The 23,582-nt window shown below is 45.8% G+C and overlaps 1 protein-coding gene across 2 annotated transcripts in view; it reads left to right on the plus strand.

Annotated features, from left to right (window-relative positions):
* Positions 1-22,085: 22,085 nt before the first annotated feature.
* Positions 22,086-23,582, plus strand: part of LOC137353107 (glutamate receptor ionotropic, kainate 2) — a 575,020-nt gene continuing 573,523 nt past the window's right edge. For both annotated transcript variants that reach the window (XM_068019103.1, XM_068019112.1), the window contains exon 1: positions 22,086-22,200. In XM_068019103.1, coding sequence (XP_067875204.1) covers positions 22,086-22,200 — 115 coding nt within the window. The remainder of the gene's footprint in view (positions 22,201-23,582) is intronic.

Below are 23,582 nucleotides of genomic sequence, written 5' to 3' on the forward strand. Positions count from 1 at the left end.
GCCAGGATATTTGTGCCCCTCCAGTTTAGATGCAACCTGTCCTTCTTGTACTGGTCCCATCTGTCCCTGAAGAGATCCCAATGACCCAGATATCTGAAACCCTCCCTTCTACACCAGCTGTTCAGCCACGTGTTTAGCTGCACTATCCTCCTGTTTCTAGCCTCACTGGCACGTGGCACAGGGAGTAATCCCAAGATTACAACCCTCGAGGTCCTGTCTTTTAATTTTCTACCTAACTTCCTAAACTCCCCCTGCAGGACCTTGTCACTCTTCCTGCCTATGTCATTGGTACCGATGTGTACCACAATCTCTGGCTGTTCACCCTCCCCCTTCAGAATGCCCCCTGCCCGTTCAGGGACATCCTTGACCCTGGCACCAGGGAGGCAACATACCATCCTGGAGTGTCTTTCACGTCCACAGAAGCGCCTATCTGTGCCCCTGACTATAGAGTCCCCTATAACTATTGCTCTTCTGCGCTTTGTCCCTCCCTGCTGAACAACAGTGCCAGTCGTGGTGCCACTGCTCTGGCTGCTGCTGTTTTCCTCTGATAGGCTATCCCGCCCAACAGTATCCAAAATGGTTAGAGAGGGGGATAGCCACAGGGGATTCCTGCACTGACTGCCTGCCCCTTCTCGCGGTCACCCATCTATCTGCCTGCACCTTGGGTGTAACCACTTCTCTAAATCTCCTGTCTATGACGGGATAAAAGGATCTGGATTTAGGTTACAGATCAGCTATGATCACATTAAATGGCGGAACAGTCCTGTGGGGCTGAATAACCTACTCCTGTTCCTATGTTCCTCTTCGTATTAGTGCACATGACTATTCATGAAGGACTGTAGGCCAGGTATTACTGAGTCTTCCGATGAAGGGTCACTGACCCGAAACGTTAACTCTGCTTCTCTTTCCACAGATGCTGCCAGACCTGCTGAGTGATTCCAGCATTTCTTGTTTTTATTACTGAGTCTTCACTGATTTCAAACCACATTATATACTGATCCTCCATTATCTGCAAGTTGTTGACTCTGATGCAGTAGATCCATTCCCCGGCATCTTTTTTTCTCTGGGAGTCAGTCACATCCTATTCCCTCCATGCTTTGTAGGCTGCCCTTTCCTCTTGCTTTTGCTACACTAAAACATATCCAATACTAGCTGCTGCATCCATAGTGTCAGATCAGAAACTCTGCTGTAATATTCATGTTTATCAATATTGTATTAGACTTCAAATGGGGTTCTCAGTGTATTTTTTTTATTCATCTTGGGATGTGAGTGTTGCTGGCGACAACAGCATTTATTATCCATCCCTGATTGCTCTTGAGAAGGTTGTGGTGAGCTGCCTTCTTGAACCACTGTAGTCCATGTCGGGTAGGTACACCCACTGTGCTGTGAGGAAGGGTGTTCCATGATTTTGACTCAGCAACAGTGGAAGAGCAGGTTTGAATGGCTCTGTTGAAGGAGTCTTGGTGAGTTGCTGCAGTGCACGCTGGTGGTGGAGGGAATGAAAGTTTCAGGTGCTGGATGGTGTGCTGAGGAAGGCGGCTGCTTTGTCTTTTTTTTTTATTTAGAGATATAGCACTGAAACAGGCCCTTCGGCCCACCGAGTCTGTGCCGACCAACAACCACCCATTTATACTAACCCTACAGTAATCCCATATTCCCTACCACCTAACTACACTAGGGGCAATTTACAATGGCCAATTTACCTATCTTGGTTGGTGTTGAGCTTCTTGAGTGTTGTTGAAGCTGAACTCATTCCAGGCAAGTGGAGAGTATTCCATCACACTCCTGACTTGTGCCTTGTAGATGGTGGACAGGCTTTGGAGAGTCAGAAGGTGAGTTACTCGCTGCAGAATTCCCAGCCTCTGACTTGCTTTTGCAGCCACAGTATTCATCTGGCTGCTCCAGTTTAGGTTTCTGGTCAATGGTAAACCTCAGGATGATGATGGTGGATTCAGTGATGGTAATGCTGTTAAGTGTCGCGAGGAGGTTGTTAGATTCTCTTTTGTTGGAGATGGTCATTGCTTGGCACGTCGGTGGCATGAATGCTACTTGAATGTTGTCCAGGTCTTGCTGCATGCAGGCACGGACTGCTTCAGTATCTGAGAAGTTGTGAACAGTACTAAACACTGTGCAATCATCAGTGAACAGACCCACTTCCAACCTTATGTTGGAGCAAAGATCATTGATGCAGCAGCTGAAGATGATTGGGCCTAGGACTCTGCCCTGATGACTCCTACAGCAATGTCCTGGGGCTGAGATGATTGGCTTCCAACAACCACAACCATCTTCCTTTGTGGTGGGTATGACTCCAACCAGTGGAGAGTTTTCCTCCTGATTCCCATTGACTCTAGTTTTGCTAAGGCTCCTCGATGCCGCACTTATGATGTCAACGACAGTCATTCTTACCTCACCTCTGGATTTAGCTTTTTTGTCAATGTTTGGCACAAGTCTGTAATGAAGCTGAATGGGCTTGGCGGAACCCAAACTGAGCATCAGTGAGCAGGTTGTTGCTGAGTAAGTGCCACTTGGTAGCTCTGTCGACGACATCATCCATCACTTTGCTGATGATCAAGAGTAGACTTAAGGGGCAGAAATTGGCAGGATTGGATTTGTCCTGCTTTTTGTGGACAGGACATACCTGGCCAATTTTCCACATTGCCGGGTAGATGCCAGTGTTATAACTGTACTGGCACAGCTTGGCTAAGGGCGGGGCTAGTTCTGGAGCACATGTCTTTAGTACTACAGTTGGAATGTTGTCAGGACCCTTTTTGTCATGCAGACCCCCACCTGCCAAGAATGAGGTACATTGGTTTTGTCATATGAACATTGATTTCGAACTGTTGCTGGAGATTGGAAATGACTTGTTGAACAGATCAGCTGTGGCTGGAAAAAACATTTGCATACTAAAGACGGTGCTTGTGTAGACAAAGGACCATTCCCTGACACATTCAACCCACAATGGATGTTGATCACCGGCCAGTGTGCGGGTGGGGAAGTGCATTCCAGGGCCTGCTGGGGTGATGCAATTCACAGGGGCCAGGACTGGTTGGACCAGCTGGTCACATGACTAACGAAAGATATTGGAAGTGGGAAGCCAAGTTATTCCCAATCAAAAAAGAGCACGATTTCAATACAGGTTTTCTTGTGGGTGTGTGTGCTTGAATACTAACATGTCTGCAACTGAAGCTAGTAGCTCTCCAAACCAGGGAGAAGTAACTTGGTATAAGTTAAAAGCACTGTCTATGGAGGAAAATGGCTGAGCAGTGTGGGATCACTGTACGTGGCAAGGCTAGGAAGTCTGAACTCCTAAGGCTAGTAGCCAACTATTTTTCCCTTGAATCTGAAGAAGCAGAAACAGGGTTAGAAGCAGATTCCAACAGGGGTATTGTTGGCAAAGCTACAATTGAAACAGAGGAAATTTGAATTCGAGGAGAGGGTGAAAGAGAGAGCCTTCAAAATGGAACATGAAGAGAAAGGAAGAGAGGAGAGAGAGAGAGAGAGAGAGAATATTCCAGAAGGAATGCGAAGAAAGGGAGCTCAAGTGGCTTGAGTCAACTAGGAGGCGACAGAGTGAAAGCAGTGGCCAATATGGAGGAGCATAATTCAGGGCTGGGTACAAAATTGTTAAAACTAGCTCAACTAATCCCAAAATTCAATGAGGAAGATGTAGAAGAATTTTTGTGTCCTTTGAGAAATTGACAAGGCAGTTAAAATGACCAGCTGAGACCTGGCCTCTTTTATTACACAACAAGCTAACCAGAAAAGTAGGTTTATTCCCTGTTGCCAGATGACAGTTCATCAAATTATGAACTGACAAAAAATGCTATCCTTGGGGCATATTAATTAGTACCCGAAGCCTATCGCTGAAAGTTAGAACCCTTAAGAAGCAAGCTAATCAAACTTATCTGGGGTTTGAAAGAAGTAAGCAGCTGGCTTTTGACCAGTGGCTGAGAGCTCTTAAAGTACAGCTCAGCTATGAGAATCTCGGAGAAGTAATTCTGTTAGAGGAATTTAAACACTCTCTCCCACTCTCCATAAAGACCCATGTAGAGGAGCAGTGGGTTCAGAAAACCCATCAAGCAACCGTTCTGGCAGATGAGTTTGCTTTAATTTATAAGTCAGTTTCCTGAGGAGAAACTATCCTAGTCACCCCAACAAGTCTGAAAAGGACAAAAGGTGGGAGGGTGATAGAAGCCCAGGCAGCCCTGGTAGAGAAATGACAGCAGGAGACATAGGGGGCCCTCCCCTAGAGACAAAGGAAGGTGCTGCGAGCAAGAGTGAGACCCGGAGACCTGTGTGCTTCCATTGTAATAAAGCAGGGCATTTAAAAGCTGATTGCTGGAAACTAAAGGGAAAACCGGTAGGGTTAATCAGGGCACACCCACTCAGTGAAGGAGAAGGGACCTTGATGGAAAGCACAGCAGAACAAGCTGTGGCTTTAACTGCAGTAAGAGTGAGACCCAGGAAGCTTACCACTGCAAGTGCAGGAAAATTTCATAGAATTCCTGAAGGTTATCAGGGTTCTGTGTCCGAAGGGAAAGTAACCCCATACCCCTCGAGTGGGCCAAGCTAGCCCATAGTGATTCTCAGGGACACAGGGGCCACTAGATCCTTTTTACTGGGAAAAGGCCTGACCTTTCCCCTAGAGAGTGCAGTGAACACTAGAATGTTGGTGAATGGTATTGGAGCGCAGTGTATGCCTGTACCTGTACACCGGGTACACCTAGAGTGCGACTTAGTTTCGGGTCCGGTGACTGTAGTGATTGTCCCTAGTTTGTCTGTGGACGGGGTTGAGCTGCTCCTAGGTAATGATCTGGTGGGGGTGAAGGTGCTAGCCCCCCAGTAGTGAAAGAAAGACCGCAGGAGGTAAGAGAGACAGGGCAGTGGCAGGAGATGGACCCTTGCAGCTTCCCTGAATGTGTAGTGGATCAGGCCATGATCAAACCAGCTCCCCCAGAGGAGACTGAATTAGCACTGCAGGCAGATGACCAGATCTATCTGTCGGAGACTTTCTTTGGAATGTTAGGAGACCCAGGGAATGAATTAAATGTATTCTCCCTAGCTGAGGCTCAGCGAGCCGGTCCAGTATTGAGAGAGTTAGCAGAGGCTGCCCAGTCTGACAGTGAAGCAGAGGGAGTCCCTGATTGCTACTATTTCAAGAATGAGGTACTGATGAGGAAATTGAGTTCTCCTCACAGACCCGAGAGCATGGAGTGGACAGTAGTTCACCAGTTAGTGATGCCGCAGAGGTACCAGAGAGAAATATTAAGAATGGCCCACGAGACTACAGTGGCTGTACATGCCTGTATACGAAAGACCAAAGCCCGCCTAAGACAGCGGTTTGACTGGCCAAAACTCCTCAAAGATGTGGTGGAGTATTGCAGGAGGTTCCACATGTGCCAGTTTGAGGGAAAATCCCAATCCACAGCGCCCTAAGTCCTGTACCGTTGTTAGGAGCATCCTCCAGCAGAGGGTAGGTGAACTGTAAGGGATCCCCATCGAGAACAAAAGGGGACAGGCAGGCAGAAGGCTGGCAAAAGGTTAGAAAGGGAATGGGAAAAAGCGACCAAGAGGGCAGGTTAAAGGGAATCTGAGAGGAATCCCAGATGAAAACTCCTAAAGTCAACCAACCCTGAATAAATGTGATAAGTTAGACCCCACATCCTCCTAAGTAAATACAGACACTAGAGGCACCCCAGCAGAGTTGCTAACAGCATTTACAGGAAGCTGCAGAGACAAAGAAAGACCTCTAGGGGGCAGAGAAACTGTGAGGGTGATGCCTTACATAGTCAAAGTACCACAGGGGATCACAGTAGAGTCTGCACAAATACCTGCAGGCAGGAGTGTCCCAGAAGACAAAGGGGAGATTAGCAAAGAATCCTCCCCCACAGTCAGAACATAGGCGAAGCACCCATCCCCTGAAGTCAAAAGCCTTTGCATGGCTCAGCAGAGTACTGAAAGAGAGTTCAGGATAGACCCGCCCACTACTGACTCGCCTGGAAAAAAAAAATCCAACTCAGGGCTAATTAAACATAATCATCTCAAAGACCCTAGGCAGCCATGGGCAAACTGAAGAAAAACTTACCGAAAGAACCACATATTTACTGGGATGCCAAAAAGGGGGCAATTAAAGCAGCACTGGTGTCAAGAAAAGACAGGCTGTAATAGGTTTTAGGATTTACGAATGAATGGGAATGAATGAGAGAAATGCATGATTTTTTTCTGTATCCTATATTTTCTCTCAATCCTTTTAATGAAATGTGCATTCTCAAATCCCATTTCATTTCGCTGGGCGTGGAGGTGTCATGCAGGACCCCACCTGCCAAGAATGAGGCACATTGGTTTTGTCATATGAACATTGATTTTGAACTGTTGCTGGAGCATGGAAATGACTTGTTGAACAGATCAGCTGTGGCTGGGAAAAGCATTTGCATACTAAGCATTTGTGTAGACAAAGGACCATTCCCTGACACATTCAACCCACAATGGATGTTGATCACCAGACAGTGAGATGGGGAAGTGCATTCCAGGGCCTGCTGGGGTGATGCAATCCACAGAGGCCAGGACTGGTTGGATCAGCTGGTCACATGACTAAGTGGCTGTTCCCGGGTGTTTTGAACTAGCCACAGAGAGCTTGAAATTAGAAAAGACTGTTTGCTTCTGGACTGGGAATATCTCTCCTGTCTGCTCCCATCTCTTTCTCACAAACCTCTGAATCCACTAAAGACATATGAACCCCAAGAGGGAAAAGTCTCCTAGAGTGAGCAAGGTTTAAGAAGAGTACTGCGCCCCAACGAAAAGCAAGATCTACCTACAATCAAGGAATCTACAGTGGGCTGGAAGAACCGTAACAAAAACTCTTCATATATTGCCTCAAACTTTTCCACTTTATTTTTATCTTCTGCTCTTTTCTGACTCTATTTGCATGTGTATATCGTGTATGCATGCTAGCATGGGTGCATCGTGTATCCGTAGGTGTCAACCGAATTAGAGTTTAAGTTTAAGTTTAATAAATTTCAACTTCTCTTGTTTAAACCTAAGAAAACCTGTTTGTGCTAGTTTCTTTGCCTTATAATTGGAAAGCAGCGAACAAGAATTCACCAAGGGGGAGCCAGAAGTTAAACCTTGTTATGGTTAAGACCAGGTGAAGGCTGAGAGGGGCCCCTGGACACCTTTCTTACCTGGTCATAACACTTTGCAGCATCCAATGCCTTCAGCCTTTTCTTGATGTCATGTGGAGTGAATCGAATTGCCTGAAGATTGGCATCTCTGATGCTGGGGACCTCAAGAGAAGGCTAAGATGGATCCACTCAACACTTCTGGCTGACGATAGTTGCAAATGCTTCAGCCTTGTCTTTTGCACTTACGTGCTGGACTCCACCATCATTCAGGATGGGAATGTTTTTGGAGCCTGTTCCTCCGATTTAATTGTCCATCAACATTCACGACTGGATGTGGCAGGACTGCAGAGCGTCGATTTGATCCATTGATTCTGGGATCGCTTAGCTTTGACTATTGCATGCTGCTTCTTCTGTTTGGCATGCAGATATGCCTGTGTTGTAGTTTCACTAGGTTGGGATCTCATATTTAGGTTTGCCTGATGCTTCTGGCATGCTCTCCTACACTCCTCATTAAAACAGGGTTGATCCCACAGCTTGATGGTAATGGTAGAGTGAGGGACTTGCTGGGCCATGAGGTTACATATTGTGTTTGAATACAATTCTGCTGCTGCTAATGGCCTGCAGTGCCCTATGGATGCCCAGTTTTAGTTTAGTTTAGTTTAGAGATACAGCACTGAAACAGGCCCTTCGGCCCACCGAGTCTGTGCCGACCATCAACCACCCATTTATACTAATGCTACACTAATCCCATATTCCTACCACATCCCCACCTGTCCCTATATTTCCCTACCACCTACCTGCACTAGGGGCAATTGCTAATGGCCAATTTACCTATCAACCTGCAAGTCTTTGGCACGTGGGAGGAAACCGGAGCACCCGGAAGAAACCCACGCAAACACAGGGAGAACTTGCAAACTCCACACAGACAGTACCCAGAATTGAACCCGGGTCACTGGAGCTGTGAGGCTGCGGTGCTAACCACTGCGCCACTGTGCCGCCCATTTTGAGTTGCTAGATCTTTTCTGAAACAATCCCATTGAGCATGGTGGTACTGCCACACAACACAATGGAGAGTGTCCTCGGTGTGAAGACGGAACTTCTCCAGAAGGATTGTGTAGCGGTTACTCCTACCTATACTATCAGGGATAGATGTATCTGTGATGGGTAGATTGGTGAGGATGAGGTCAAGTAGGTTTTTCCCTCGCGTTGGTTCTCACTACTTGCCACAGGCCTGGTCTGGAAGATATGCCCTTCAGCAATCGGCCATCTCAGTCAGTGGTGGTGCTACTGAACCACCCTTGGCGATGGACATTGAAGGCCCCACCCAGACAACATTCTGTGCCCTTGCTATCCTTTGTGCTTTTTCCAAGTGGTGTTCAACATGGAGGAGTACTGATTCATCAGCTGAGTGGTGGGGGGAGTAGGTGGTAATCAGGAGGTTTTCTTGCCTAGGTTTGACCTGATGCCATCAGGCTTCATGGGGTCCAGCACAATTTTGAGGACTCTAAGGGTTACTTCCTCCCGACTGTATACCACTGTGCCATCACCTCTGGTGGGTCTGTCATGCTGGCAGGACAGGACATACCCAGGTTGGATGATGGAGGAGTCTGGGACATTGGCTGTAAGGTATGAGTCGGTGAGTATTACTATGTATAGGATTCACTTTTCTTTCATGATCTCCTTCTCTTCCCCTCCACAGAATAATATGCATCAATTTCTCATAATTAGCCTTGAACTAGACCGAACAGTCTTTCGCAATAAATTTCTTTTCTCATTCATTTTAGAATGGGAGTTTGACTCAGAGTAACAGTACTAATTGGAGAAAAGTTCAGCACTAATTTCATCTGGTGTTGCAATGTGTTTGTGCATGTCTAATTTTTTGTTAAAATGAACACACATTCCCTTTCATGTTTTCAATTAACCTCAATCCAGATAAGATTGTTATCTCTTAAACTGTTACGGTTGAAATTGTTAGTTTGATATTCTACTTTCTTTCTTCTGGGCTGCAGGGCATATTTAATTGGATTTAGTCTGTTAGACTTTGAGTAAGTAATATATGGAACATGACCTGAAGTAGTTTCTGTTTTGTTTATTGGTAACCCTTTTTCAGGTTTACTCTATGCAAAACGGTACAAAAATCAATTAAGATTAATTTTAGGAAATATATGACTAGTTTACCAAGAAATATTCTGCTTAGATCACGATTAGGTTGGGTTTGGAGCTTCCAGCTGACTGTTTCCATAAAGAAACACCTAGTTTGTTATATTTATAAGACCCACTTTATCAGATACAAAGCACATTAACCTGCATGAAAACTCTATTATGCAGTGCAAAATATCTTTTGCAGGTAGTTGCTTCTGTGTGAAAGATGTCTGATAAATTGGCTAATTAATATGAAATATGCTTGAACTAAGAGTTATGAAAATTGGGATTGGATTGGATTTGTTTGATGTGTGAATTCTGTCCTTGAAACTGATACATATTTTCAATTGGAGTTAAGTTTAATGGTTTTACACTTGGTATTTATCCTTAGTGTCTCATTGTTATTAAATATATTTTAAGAAAGTTGTCACTCTATTAGCGTAGTGCATTAATCCAACAAGTAGCTCGGACACACAGGACAGGTTGGTTCTCCATTTTGTGCTGAGTTTGATGATTTTAGTCAGGATGGCAGTTTCAATGCAAGTTAACCTGAACATCCCTGAGGTAGGGTGGGGAATTTGGTGAGGTTCCTCTTTGAGATTTAATGTGAGAACATAGGGAGAGGACAGCATCAGGCTTCCCTGTGTTATCACCAGCCCACCCACATACCCCCCCCCCACTCCCCAACAATCCCCAGGTTTGACTGCTGACACTGACTACAGGTGCTTACATATGAAGAAGGACCATTTCGGCAAGGCATCAGAGAATACTAATGGAGCTGTATTCTAGCAATCTAACAACACCTTCAGGGGAGGAGGGAAGAAAGAAAATTGTTTAAAAAAAAGAACAAAATGTGGTTTGTGGGAAATGGCCATTGAATTATCATGGGAGAGTACAGCCAGTGATTTATAATGGCAGTGCTGATGGGACTGGAAAGAAGGGATGTCCAGTGTTGTATGCTACTGGTAGTGATAGAGCAATGGTGGTGCTGGAAGATGGGGATAGGGGATTAACTCATTGGTACTTCTACTATTATTTATCATCAATAAAATGTTATGTAAACTACAGCTTGTAATAACAAAATGCAAAATATATTTGTGTTGGAAATTATTTTAATGTTATTATGGGATGAATGACCAGGTCAGAGGCTAGGAATTTTGCACCGAGAAACTCACCTCCTGACTCCCCAAAGCCTGTCCACCATCTACAAGGCACATGTCAGGAGTGTGATGGAATACTCTCCACTTCCTGGATGGGTGCAGCTCCAACAATACTCAAGAAGCTCAACACCATCCAGGACAAAGCAGCCCACTTGATTGGCACCCCATCCACCTCCTTCAACATTCACTCCCTCCACCACCGATGCACAGTGGCAGCAGTGTGTACCATCTATAACATTCACTGCAGAAACTCAACAAGGCTCCTTCAACAGCACCTTCCAAACCCGTGACCTCTACCACCTAGAAGGACAAGGGCAGCAGATGCATGGGAACATCAACTATCAGGGGAAAAGAACAGCAGCAGCCAGAGCAGTGGCACCACGGCTGGCACTGTTGTTCAGCAGGGAGGGACAAAGCGCAGAAGAGCAATAGTTAGAGGGGACTCTCAGGGGCACAGATAGGCGCTTCTGTGGACGTGAAAGAGACTCCAGGATGGTATGTTGCCTCCCTGGTGCCAGGGTCAAGGATGTCTCTAAACAGACAGGGGACATTCTGAAGGGGGAGGGTGAACAGCCAGAGGTTGTGGTACACATCGGTACCAACGACATAAGCAGGAAGAGTGACGAGGTCCTGCAGGGGGAGTTTAGGGAGTTAGGTAGAAAGTTAAAAGACAGGACGTCTAGGGTTGTAATCTTGGGATTACTCCCTGTGCCACGTTCCCGTGAGGCTAGAAATAGGAAGATAATGCAGCTAAACACATGGCTGATCGGCTGGTGTAGGAGGGAGAGTTTCAGATATCTGGATCATTGGGATCTCTTCAGGGACAGGTGGGACCTGTACAAGAAGGACGGGTAGCATCTAAACTGGAGGGGCACAAATAACCTGGCTGCAAGGTTTTCTAGCATCACTCGGGAGGGTTTAAACGAGTGTGGCAGGGGAGTGGGAACAAGAGCAGTAGGACAGCAGGTGAAATAAATGAGTAAATAAGGCCAGTAATACTAAGAGGAAGAGCAGGCAGGGAGATGTTGCTGAGCACAGCGGGACTGGTGGTCTGAAGTGCATTTGTTTCAATGCGAGAAGTATAACAGGTAAGGCAGATGAACTTAGAGCTTGGATTAGTACTTGGAACTATGATGTTGTTGCTATGAGAGAGACTTAGTTGAGGGAAGGACAGGATTGACAGCTAAATGTTCCAGGATTTAGAAGCTTCAGGCGGGATAGAGAGGGATGTAAAAGGGGTGGGGGTGTTGCATTACTTGTTAAGGAGAATATCACAGCTGGACTGCGGGAGGACACCTCGGAGGGGTCGTGCAGCGAGGCAATATGGGTGGAGCTCAGGAATAGGAAGGGTGCAGTCACGATGTTGGGGGTTTACTACAGGCCTCTCAACAGACAGCGGGAGGTAGAGGAGCAGATTTTGGAAAGATGTAAAGGTAACAGGGTTGTAGTGGTGGGTGATTTTAACTTCCCCTCTATTGACTGGGACTCACTTAGTGCTAGGGGTTTAGATGGGGCAGAATTTGTAACGAGCATCCAGGAGGGCTTCTTGAAACAATACGTAGATAGTCCAACCAGGGATGGGGCTGTACTGGACCTGGTATTGGGGAATGAGCCCGGCCAGGTGGTCGAAGTTTCAGTAGGGGAGTATTTCGGGAACAGTGACCATAATTCTTTAAGTTTTAAGGTACTTGTGGATAAGGATAAGAGTAGTCCTCGGGTGAAGGTGCTAAATTGGGGGAAGGCAAATTATAACAATATTAGGCAGGAACTGAAGAATTTAGATTTGGGGCGGCTGTTTGAGGGTAAATCAACATCTGACATGTGGGAGTCTTTCAAACGTCAGTTGACTAGAATCCAGGACCAGCATATTCCTGTGAGGAAGAAGGATAAGTTTGGCAAGCTTCGGGAACCTTGGATAACGCGGGATATTGTGAGCCTAGTCAAAAAGAAAAAGGAAGCATTTGTAAGGGCTGGAAGGCTAGGAACAGACGAATCCCTTGAGGAATATAAAGACAGTAGGAAGGAACTTAAGCAAGGAGTCAGGAGGGCTGAAAGGGGTCATGAAAAGTCATTGGCAAACAGGATTAAGGAAAATCCCAAGGCTTTTTATACATATATAAAGAGCAAGAGGGTAACTAGGGAAAGGGTTGGCCCACTCAAGGACAGAGAAGGGAATCTACGTGTGGAGCCAGAGGAAATGGGCGAGGTACTAAATGAGTACATTGCATCAGTATTCACCAAAGAGAAGAACTTGGTGGATGATGAGCCCAGGGAAGGGAGTGTAGATAGTCTCAGTCATCTCATTATCAAAACGGAGGATGTGTTGGGTGTCTTGCAAAGCATTAAGGTAGATAAGTCCCCAGGGCCTGATGGGATCTACCCCACAATACTGAGGGAGGCAAGGGAAGAAATTGCTGGGGCCTTGACATAAATCTTTGCATCCTCATTGGCTACAGGTGAGGTCACAGAGGACTGGAGAATAGCCAATGTTGTTCATTTGTTTAAGAAGGGTAGCAAGGATAATCCAGGAAATTGTAGGCCGCTGAGCCTTACGTCAATGGTCGGGAAATTATTAGAGAGGATTCTTCGGGACAGGATTTACTCCCATTTGGAAATAAACAAACTTATTAGCGAGAGGCAGCATGGTTTTGTGAAGGGGAGGTCGTGTCTCACTAATTTGGTTCAGTTTTTTGAGGAAGTGACAAAGATGATTGATGAAGGAGGGGCAGTGGATATTATCTATATGGACTTCAGTAAAGCCTTTGACAAGGTCCCTTATGGCAGACTGGTACAAAAGGTAAAGTCACACGGGATCAGAGGTGAGCTGGCAAGATGGATACAGAACTGACTCAGTCATAGAAGACAGAGGTTAGCAGTGGAAGGGTGCTTTTATGAATGGAGGGATGTGACTAATGGTGTTCCGCAGGGATCAGTGCTGGGACCTTTGCTGTTTGTAGTATATATAAATGATTTGGAGGAAAATGTAGCTGGTCTGATTAGTAAGTTTGCGGACAACACAAAGGTTGGTGGAGTTGCGGATAGTGTTGAGGATTGTCAGAGGATACAGCAAGATATAGATCGGTTGGAGACTTGGGCGGAGAAATGGCAGATGGAGTTTATTCCGGACAAATGTGAGGTAATGCATTTTGGAAGATCTAATACAGGTGGGAAGTATACAGTAAATGGCAGAACCTTAGGACTATTGACAGGCAGAGAGATCTGGGCGTACAGGTCCACAGGTCACTGAAAGTGGCAACGCAGGTGGATAAGGTAGTCAAGAAGGCATACAGCATGCTTGCTTTCATCGGTCAGGGCATAGAGTATAAAAATTGGCAAGTCATGCTGCAGCTGTCCAGAACCTTAGTTAGGCCACACTTAGAATATTGTGTGCAATTCTGGTCGCCACACTACCAGAAGGACGTGGAGGCTTTGGAGAGGGTACAGAAGAGGTTTACCAGGATGTTGCCTGGTCTGGAGGGCATTAGCTATGAGGAGAGGTTGGATAAACTCGGATTGTTTTCACTGGAACGACGGAGGTGGAGGGGCGACATGATAGAGGTTTACAAAGTTATGAGTGGCATGGACAGAGTGGATAGTCAGAAGCTTTTTCCCAGGGTGGAAGAGTCAGTTACTAGGGGACATAGGTTTAAGGTGCGAGGGGCAATGTTTAGAGGGGATGTGCGAGGCAAGTTCTTTACACAGAGGGTGGTGAGTGCCTGGAACTTGTTGCTGGGGGAGGTGGTGGAAGCAGGTATCATAGAGACGTTTAAGTGGCATCTTGAAAAATACATGAATAGGATGGAAATAGAGGGATACAGACCCCGGAAGTGCAGAAGGTGTTAGTTTAGGCAGGCATCAAGATTGACGCAGGCTGGGAGGGCTGAATGGCCTGTTCCTGTGCTGTACTGTTCTTTGTTCTTTGTTCATCTCCATCTGCAGGTTCCCCTTCAAGTCACACAACATCCTCACTTGGAATTATATCACCGTTCCTTCACTGTCTCTGTTTCAAAATCCTGGAACTCCCTTCCTAACAGCACCATGGGTGTACCTACACTACATGAATTGCAGCTGTTCAAGAAGGCAGCTCACCGCCACCTTCTCAAGAGCAATTAGGGATGGGCAATAAATGCTGGCCTGGCCAGCAACACCCACATCCCTTGAAAGAATTTTTTAAAAATTGCTAAAAACAGAAAATGCTGGAAATACTCACCAGGTCAGGCAGCATCTGTGGACAGAGAAACAGAGTCAATAGCTGGAATTTTACCTTGGGCGGGAGGGTCCACCCACTAGCCAAAAAGTCGGTGTGAGCCCAACTCCACTGGGCCTGGGGAGCCAGGCCCTTAATTAGCCTTGAGTGGGACTTCCACCTCCTTGAGGCAGGAAGTCCCGCCTAATGGAGCAGGCCTTGTGTCGGCACCCAGCCGACAGAAGCTAGAGAGACACTGGACTGGAAGCAGATAAGTTTTGGGGCCTCGTCAGGCACAATAGGACAGGCCCTGGCAAGGCAACGAGAGTCGATTAGTGGGGGGTCTTTAGTTTAGTGGATATGGTTGGGGCTTCGGGGGGCCCTCCAAGGGTCACAGGGTGCCCGATCATGAATGCTCCCATCACCCCCCCACCCCCCAAGCCTGCAAAAGGGCCAGCAGGGCCTTTGCCGCCCGGCCACCGTTGGTTAAATACCAGCAGCAGTGGGAGGAGGTCCTTAAGTGGCAGTCAATTGGCTATTTAAGGGCCTTGATTGGCCTTGGGCGGGGAGGCCGTTTCTCACTGCTGCAGCCCCGCATAAAATTGCAGCGGGGACGGGAAGGCCTCAGGAACGGCCCCCAAGCCTCCCACTCAATTTTACGGCCCCCCCCCCCCCCCCCTCTGCCACCAGCCTGCTCGTGTGGGGGCCGTAAAAATTCCGGCCAATGTTCCAAGTCGACTACTTTTTATCAGTTTATTCCTGAGTGTAGTCAGCAATTTCCCATTATATTTTGAATGCTGCGGCTAGTCTAATTATTTCTTATTAATAGTGTGTTTTAGCGAAATTTATCTGTATGTTAAAAAAATCAACTTGTTTATGAAGCCTTGTGAGAAGTCTATTTGTTCTTTTCATGTTGTTCAGGGGCCACTGGTTCTCTTTGGAGTAAGGTAATTGATACTGTATATTGAATATTATTATAACCTGAAGCTAGCATATTAAATGTGACTGTCTATCATAGAGACAGGCAATTTGGTAACACTTTCACACATACTTAGAAATTTAACAGGCCAATAGTGTAACAAAACAAAAAGATCAGTATCGCCGGCATGCCGAGTCCGAGGTTGCTGCAACCCAGGTGCTAACAATTTACATGGTTTTGTGATCCCCTAAGACAATATTTTACTCAAATTACCTTCATTGACAACTTCGCTTTTTGATTTATATCTCTTGATATTCTAATCCCAGAATATGCAGTAATGTGGAGATAACTGTCAGAACGGTGTCAATAAATGTATTTGATCTGACGGATGGACAGCTAGTTCTGCACCAGTGGAAGACGCCTTCACTGGTTCCCGGCATCCCAAGTATCTTTCCGAGACGCCGATGCAGAACGTTACTTTTTTTTTTGCACTATATTCCTGCTTATTTTGTGTCTATTTTAAGTTCCCGAGCACGATCGAGAGGGTAAATCCGGTTGATGTTTTTCTTGGAGGCACTCAGGCTGCTGCAGCGTGTTCACCCGCCAGAGGGCGCGACTCTCCCACAGCAGCAGCACCAGCAGCACTGGGTACAGTGGAGCACCAGCACTGAATGAATGCCGCTGACAGCTGCGCTTCTGGGCTAAGATTAGTTAAAGGTAAGCAGCAAATTTGTTCATTAGGGTTCCAAGCCGAACTTATTCTCCTTTTTTATACAAATAAATGCCAATGCACAAAATTATGGAGCGACAGATTCAGCAGAATGTCTCACTGCAGAATTGCTTCTGAAAACAGCGCTGTGGTGTGTGTGTGTGTGTGTGTGATCTGTTAAATATTGACAATTTCTGAAATCTAACCAGGAACAGCATAGAAACACGTGTGGAAATTAAGGTGCAAACTCTATTAGGAGCAGTAAACACCATAATTTGGAATACGATTTGTGAAGTAAACGAGTAGGTATGAAATCCTGGCAATAGCACTTTGCATTAGATAACTGGAGAGATTCATTTGTCATGTCTTCACCGACAGAAATTTCGGCTAAGAGAACGGTTCGCTAATCCATGGTGTCGAACCGAACGTCTTTGTTTGACCTCCATTGGAAATGGGGCTTCTCGAATGACCCCTTATTTAGATTGATCTGTGAGTTAAAAAGCTGCAAAAATATATATACAGCAGTTCGAAAACTACCTTCGTGCCATTTGACGTACTCGCCTATCGGTTACATTTCGTGCTGCGGACAAGCTCGAATCTGCAATGGAGTCTGTGCAAACTTGAAATTAATGTTTGGTCCTTTTTAGTATAACTAGTACAGTTTCCATTGATTAGCAATTAATATGGTTCATCACTTCAGTATTGCTGCTGAATCCTCTACTTTTATATCCCCCCCACCCCCCCTGAATTCTCAATTCCCAGCACTGGAAACCAAACTTCAGGCATTATTTAACGTGTCGGTTTTATCAATGGAGAATGATCCCCCTTCTGTTTGACTGACTTTCTCCGCTTAGCCTTTCTGGCCGCAGGCAAACTGATCTCCACTTTGAAGTCCCCTCCACCCACACCCCAGTATCATTAACCCTCCAGTTAACTCTTTCCCCACTATGATACCTACACATGAAGAGCAGGGCTGTCAACTCCGATTAGACACATTCCTGGAAATCTCGTCACATGACCCCCTGTTTCCACCCACCCTGTCCAGTCAGTATTATTCTTCCCCCTTGTCCAATATTTAAGAACATAAGGAATGGGAAGTGGAGTAGGTCACTGGGCCCGTTCAGCCTGCTCCATCGTCCAATCAGAGCATGGCTGATCTTACTCAATCCCTTAGCATCCAAAAATCGTGTGTCTTGAGTATTCTCAAGGGGTGCTCAAAGAAATTGGGAATACACAGAATTATTTTAATACTCCTATGGCTTTTCTCCTGGGTTGATGGCGGCGGTGTCCAGGAGATTAATATTTAATTGTGGCTGGAGGATTGGTAACCCTAATGAAGAATAGCCCAAATACTCTGTACCAAGTTCCAACACTAGATATCATCTGAATGTGTGATTAGAGTGTTCAAATAATGCAGCTATTTCATATCGCCGTCAGATTGTATAAAAAGGTGGAACAGGCGAATTCACAGCTTTTTGTTTGCATCAGGCTGCACAGGTTTTATGTTGCTTCTGGTTGTTGTCATCCGTTGTTCTGAAAGTGTTGTTGGTGAACAATGTGAGATTTGCAGCAATTGAATTCTGTATGTTAAGAAATCTCCAGGCTTCAAGGGTCGAATGGCCTCCAATGCTGTATTGTTCTATGTTTGAAAATTCAGCGTATGTCATGTTTGAAGCGAAGGTGCTGCGTTTGTCCTGAACTCATCAATCCAATATTTTGTTGGATATGTGGGCGTGTTGCTTGTGATTCCCCCGCATTCCCCCCTCCACAAACACACACACACACACACACACAACCTGTGACAGGGCTGCATTCACTCTGCGGAGAGGCGCAGCCATTCCGAGTCCCACGTGTGTGCTGAGGCGCCGAAGCCGCCGGTTAATTTTGCTGGGATTAAAATCGGAGTAACTAATGGTGTGACCGATCTTTCAACTGTGATAGTCAGAGCCTGGTGTCCAGAATCCGGCAAAGAGAAAGAGAAAGCAATCGAGCTTCCAAACCCGAGGGAACGAGAAGAGAAAAAGTGCATGTAACAGTATTTTAAGCGGCTAATTGCACTGGCTGTTGCTTTTCTCATAGCTTGACGCATTAACGAGAGAAGGTATTTACTTCATATATCCTGTCAAATAAAGCAAATATTAATTTACACTGACTAAGGCAATATATGTGGTGGTCTAATTTTAAGAGAATCTGTGTGAGTGAGGTTAGATGAATTGATTGCAAGTTTTAAAATGATTGGCGGCACTTGCGACGTGTTTCTATTAGCCCATAAATAAATCTAACAGATAAGACCGCGTTTTGTTTATTGGACTGCGGGCTAAGTGAATCAAAGGATTTTCCGGAAAGCAATCTCCCTCTGTTTAACAACGTACATGAAGCGTTCACTTTGTGCAGTTTACATAAGGATGCTCTGTCTCCTTCGCTGGCGGACAGCTCAACAGAACATGCCCCTTTAGTCGTGCTGGGAAGTCACCCAAGGCTCCTTGGCTCGGCGGACGGGCTGAATGATAAGAGCCCATTCTTCGTGACTTGTGTAAGTGGCTGCACTGCATGCGGCCGCTTTGCTGAAACGCGCTATATACTTTTCACCCTTCGTGAAGTCTATCAGCTCTTGTGTTCAGAGGAGTTGCGATATCTGATTCCTTCAGTCAGTGGGGAAAACACACAGTCACTTTCTCTGTGTAGCCCTGCACCTCTCCTGCACTCTCAGGGACACTGCACCGCCTGATTCGGAGTTCCTTACACTAATGTGAGTACTAATTTCTTTTTTTTTAAAGACCGTTGTGAACTGGCATCACATCGAGCTTTATATTTCCTCCTTTTGGAATGAATAGAGCATCATACACATGCTCTGCCTCCTCTCAGGTACACATGGCTGTGGGTGGCTCATTTGATGGGAAGGATTTAGTTCAGAGGGCGAAGTCTGCCAGAGGCACCCCTGGATAGAATTGTAGGAGGGGGATACGAGAGCGGACTTATTCCTAACAGTTTGCAAATGAAACGAAAACGGTCATGGTTGTTTAAAGGGACCGGCCAACGCCGGCAGGTGAAGGATAACTGAGTAAAGTGGGTTTGCTCATTGCGACATGGTGGATGCCCGCGGAGCTTTGGCGATAACCTGCCATCTCTTCCGACAGGACTTTCCAATGACGCTTTAGTGCAGCTCGGAGCCACTGGGAGGGCGCTTTTGACTGGCGTTTCTTTTTATACTTTCTCCCCCTCGCTCACGTCATTATAAATTAGCATCGCCACCGAATAATTCATCATCTCCGACGGAGATCGATCAAACCACTGACTTTTCCCAGCGCAGTCCACAGACTCGCTACCTTTGAATAAACAAGTTGGCCAAACCCTTTTTCTCGCTGTGCAGAAACGTTGCGAGCCAGCGCCTGAGCTGATTTTAAAAGCGCGCACACTTCTTCCATAGGTAGGTGCCGGAGCTTTGCTTCTGTCACTTGATGCCTGATCAAGAGCTTTCTGCACAGGAGCTGTGAGCAATGTTGCAACATTGACAGATTGGCGAGAAGCTGGCAGGTAAAATTACTGTATTAAAGACGGCAACTGTTCCCTAGCAGGGCTACAAAGTTGACTCGTTTGCTCATTTTCCTTAAATCCAAGCGGTCATAATGTGAGCGAAAGAAAATCCTAGAAAGGATCATTGAAATGATTTGCATTTATTTATTCAACAGCATGGCTTTGACTTGCAAATCTGAAAGTCTTTTGCAATTTTTAAAAAATATCTTTACTGTGTTGGCAGATTTTTGATCACTGTTTTAACTGGTGCTGAACGTGTTTTTTTTTTAAATCTCCAGAATAAAGTCGTGTTCTATATATTCGTTATTGGGGAGATTGGGGTGGGGTGGGGTGGGTGGTAGGGACGGATAACGAATGAAAACACGGCTGCTTTCAGCCTAGAAGCAGAGCTTGCAGTTGACGATGTGAGCAGCTGGGGTCGCTCCAATTCTTGCTTTAACTCCAAAGCTGCCCCTGTCCTTGTCCCTCTCACTGGCTGCTGCCTCAGACACTGGGACAGTTAGTGTCCTGAATAGGCTTCCAGTCTGGTCTGACAATCTACTTCTCTCGCTTATGATCTTTCACGTTTCAATTACAGCAACATGAAGTGTTAAAATGGCAAGTTTAAATTGACTGAAGTGAGATTGGAGTGAGGAAGATTTTGTTTACTGTCCTGCGGTTATATTAGAGTGCTAGACAGTTAATGACCTTTGCAGCTAACTCAACAATCCCGCATTCAGGCAGGTCACTGAGTTCCAGTTTAGTAAACCGTGCATTTGTTCAGTGCATATGGATGGATCACAGTGCTTTCATAGGAAATGAACTCGTTCAAATAAACGGGTCTCGTAAACATCGACAGCAGTTCAAGGCAAAGACATTGATGTGCAGTGTGTTGTCAAAATTAACAAAGGTTTCAAAATAATAAAAAGAGACTTCTGCCAGCTTTTCACAGAGGCGATGGCAACTTATGACATTGTGGGTCAACGGGCCAGTCCCTGAATTTACATCACTGTCAGATTATAAATGCGGGGCTTCATGTCGAACTTAATAAACCCGGGGAGTGTTGAGTGTTCCAGCTCTCGTTCACAAGCCTTTCTGCCAGAATGCAACAGTTTCTGCAAGTTTCTCAAATCCCCGCATACCCTGAATTTACATTTACAGCAATTGCTCCGTCTTAATTTAGTGGAAGATACTGACGGACAATGCTGTAAATGTGCGCCCTGCTGCTAAACATTCTATCAGAATATTTCTCTGCTTTTACTAACAGCAAAGGTAGCAAATTGACCTGCCCGTGACTCTTAGAAAATGCGCCGCAGCGTCTTCCTGCAAGTTAAATGCGAATGTGGGACAAAGAGCAATTTTTTAATTGTTTAAAACGCAACTATTGAGCTAACTGGTTCGGGGACTCGGTGATAGAACGGGTAGTAAAATTGCTTCACTCTTTCTGCCCCCTGCCTGTCCCCCCACATACACACACCCCAAGCTGATCTCTGCAGCAGTATTATGGCGATTTCTGCCGAGTGACTCTGGACCCGTCCTGGCCTCACACTGACACTCAGGACACTTCATAAGGTGTGTGTGTGCGTGCTTTTTATTGCCGGCTGCAGCTCGCCGTGGGGAGAGACCTATCTGCTCACCCATCATAATAGGGGTTTAATAAAAGCGACACAGCCATCAAGGGACCCGAAGGGGATGCCGGGGTATTTGCATGACAGATCCCAACCGATGAGCATTTGTGGTCAGCAGCGACAGTGGAGGCAGGCAGCCCTCTGCTTCTTTCGCTGTCTGTCTCTGTCTGTCTTGTCTTTCTTTAATGCTATAGCTGCACGTCAGAAAGCTGTGTGTGTAGCAGTGCAGTGGGCTGCTTGCTTTTTCTAGATGTCTTTTTGGCAATTGATTGATCTGACGTCTGAATGTGCTCGCGATTGATTCTGACCACTGGATAATTTTTGCCCATCTTTCCTCCCCCTTTCCCCTCCCCCCTCCCTCCCCCTGAAACACTCCATCCTCCTCTCCCTCTTTAGCGCCGCGGAGCTGGAGTTGTGGATGGATTTCTTCAAGAATCTGAGAGTCTGAAAACATGGATGTCCCGCCATTCCTTGCAGCGGAAGAGTGCTCCTTTGCGCAGTGAATGAATGAAGAACATGCGGGGATTGCTAATGGTTTGGGAAGCATCTGCTCTCTCCAGTCCCTCTGCCTTTCTGTGACCATGTCGTGATCCTTTCCCAGGGTCACCGATCGCTCTTGCTCGCCAGCAATCTAATCCTACCGTGGAACCTGATATACAGAAAAAAAGGGGGAATACGCCCCTGGAATTGATCGAAATACAAAAATCATGAAGATTATCTCTCCGTTTCTGAGCAATCTGGTCTTTGAGTGTTCGACTAGACTTTTCCTGTGCTTCTTGTGGATGGGATATTCTCAAGGCATGCCGCACGTTTTAAGATTTGGTAAGATTTGTATTTATTATTCTTGATTTCTCGGATCTGATTTACAAATGCACTGTGAAACTTGTGTGCACGATGGGTTGGGGCAGGACGCGGATTCCGTGGTTGAGCCCCCCAGTAATGCCCTGTTACATTTACAGCATTAATGTGGTCTAGTCTGTTTGCAGCAGTCTTTTTAAAGACTCGTTCGGCTTAGCTTCTACGACCACCGATGGATGAGCTGACCCGCCGTATTGACAATGCTAACCTTGTATTCTGTAACACTCTGTGGCATCGCATATGTTTTTATTTTAATACGCTTTTCGAAAACTAAAAACTTCTGGGAACATTATCTGATTGCAGTTAAAGTTAATGTTCCAGTAACATTGGTCAATGCGGAATTGTTTTTTTTTTACCTGTTGTGGGACGGGACACTGGTGTCTTTTAGTTAATATTACACCTGTATAAGATGCAAAGAGTTAACCGATAGTCTTGGATGGAGGATTACCCAAATGTCTGATCACGCTTAGGTGTTCTGGCTGATTATATGTTCGATTATTGGGCCAATTCGTGCCATACAAGCGCCCATTCCCAAAATGAGAAAATTAGCGCAATATTGTAAATGGATAATCTATGACGAAGGGGTTTAGGGCTAAAGCTGACAGCAGCGACTCCAGGAAAATGTTCAGCTCAACTTGCATCTGCATTATGCACAGTAAGTAAATAGTTACAATTATGAAATTCATCGATGGATATAATAGCGCTTCGAAACTGAACAACTTGATGTCTTAATAAACTCTTCTCGCATGCATACTTACACCATTAACTACAAGAACGGGGAGAGTGAAGTTCTGTATGAAGTGTCGAAGACACAATTAAATATTTGAGATGTATGTGCGAAATCAACTGATATCAATTAGCACTTTCTGTTTGCAAATAATTTCGGAATCAGACTCTTTGCCAAGGCAGACTTGGTCAATTAACCGGGAGAGAGAGAGAAATATCTGCCATTCAATCTCAGCATGCACGCATGTAAATCTTGCCTTACTACTTTAAGCTGAAGTATAAGGAAATACGGCGGAGCCGGGGGTGCTGGGTGGGGGAACCTTTTGGATTTGGAGATTGGCGTGGCTCCGGACGCAACAAGTCTTCGAATTAAAAGGACAACGTTTATTGAATGATACCCTGATCATCATCGCCAAAGCCAATAGGGTTATTATTGATTTGATGTGCTGGGTTCGCAGTGATACTGTATCTACTTCCCTGTAGTCACAGGTTGATGATCTGAACTGTTAGCAACGCTTTTAGGAGCGGCGCGGTTCTCTTTAACAGAATGACATAACCACCGCCTCTGTTAGCACTCATGGCCACTTTCGTACCTACACTCTACATTGAAAAACGTACAA

The sequence above is a fragment of the Heterodontus francisci genome, chromosome 3 (assembly GCF_036365525.1).
Source record: "Heterodontus francisci isolate sHetFra1 chromosome 3, sHetFra1.hap1, whole genome shotgun sequence".
Lineage (NCBI taxonomy): Eukaryota > Metazoa > Chordata > Chondrichthyes > Heterodontiformes > Heterodontidae > Heterodontus > Heterodontus francisci.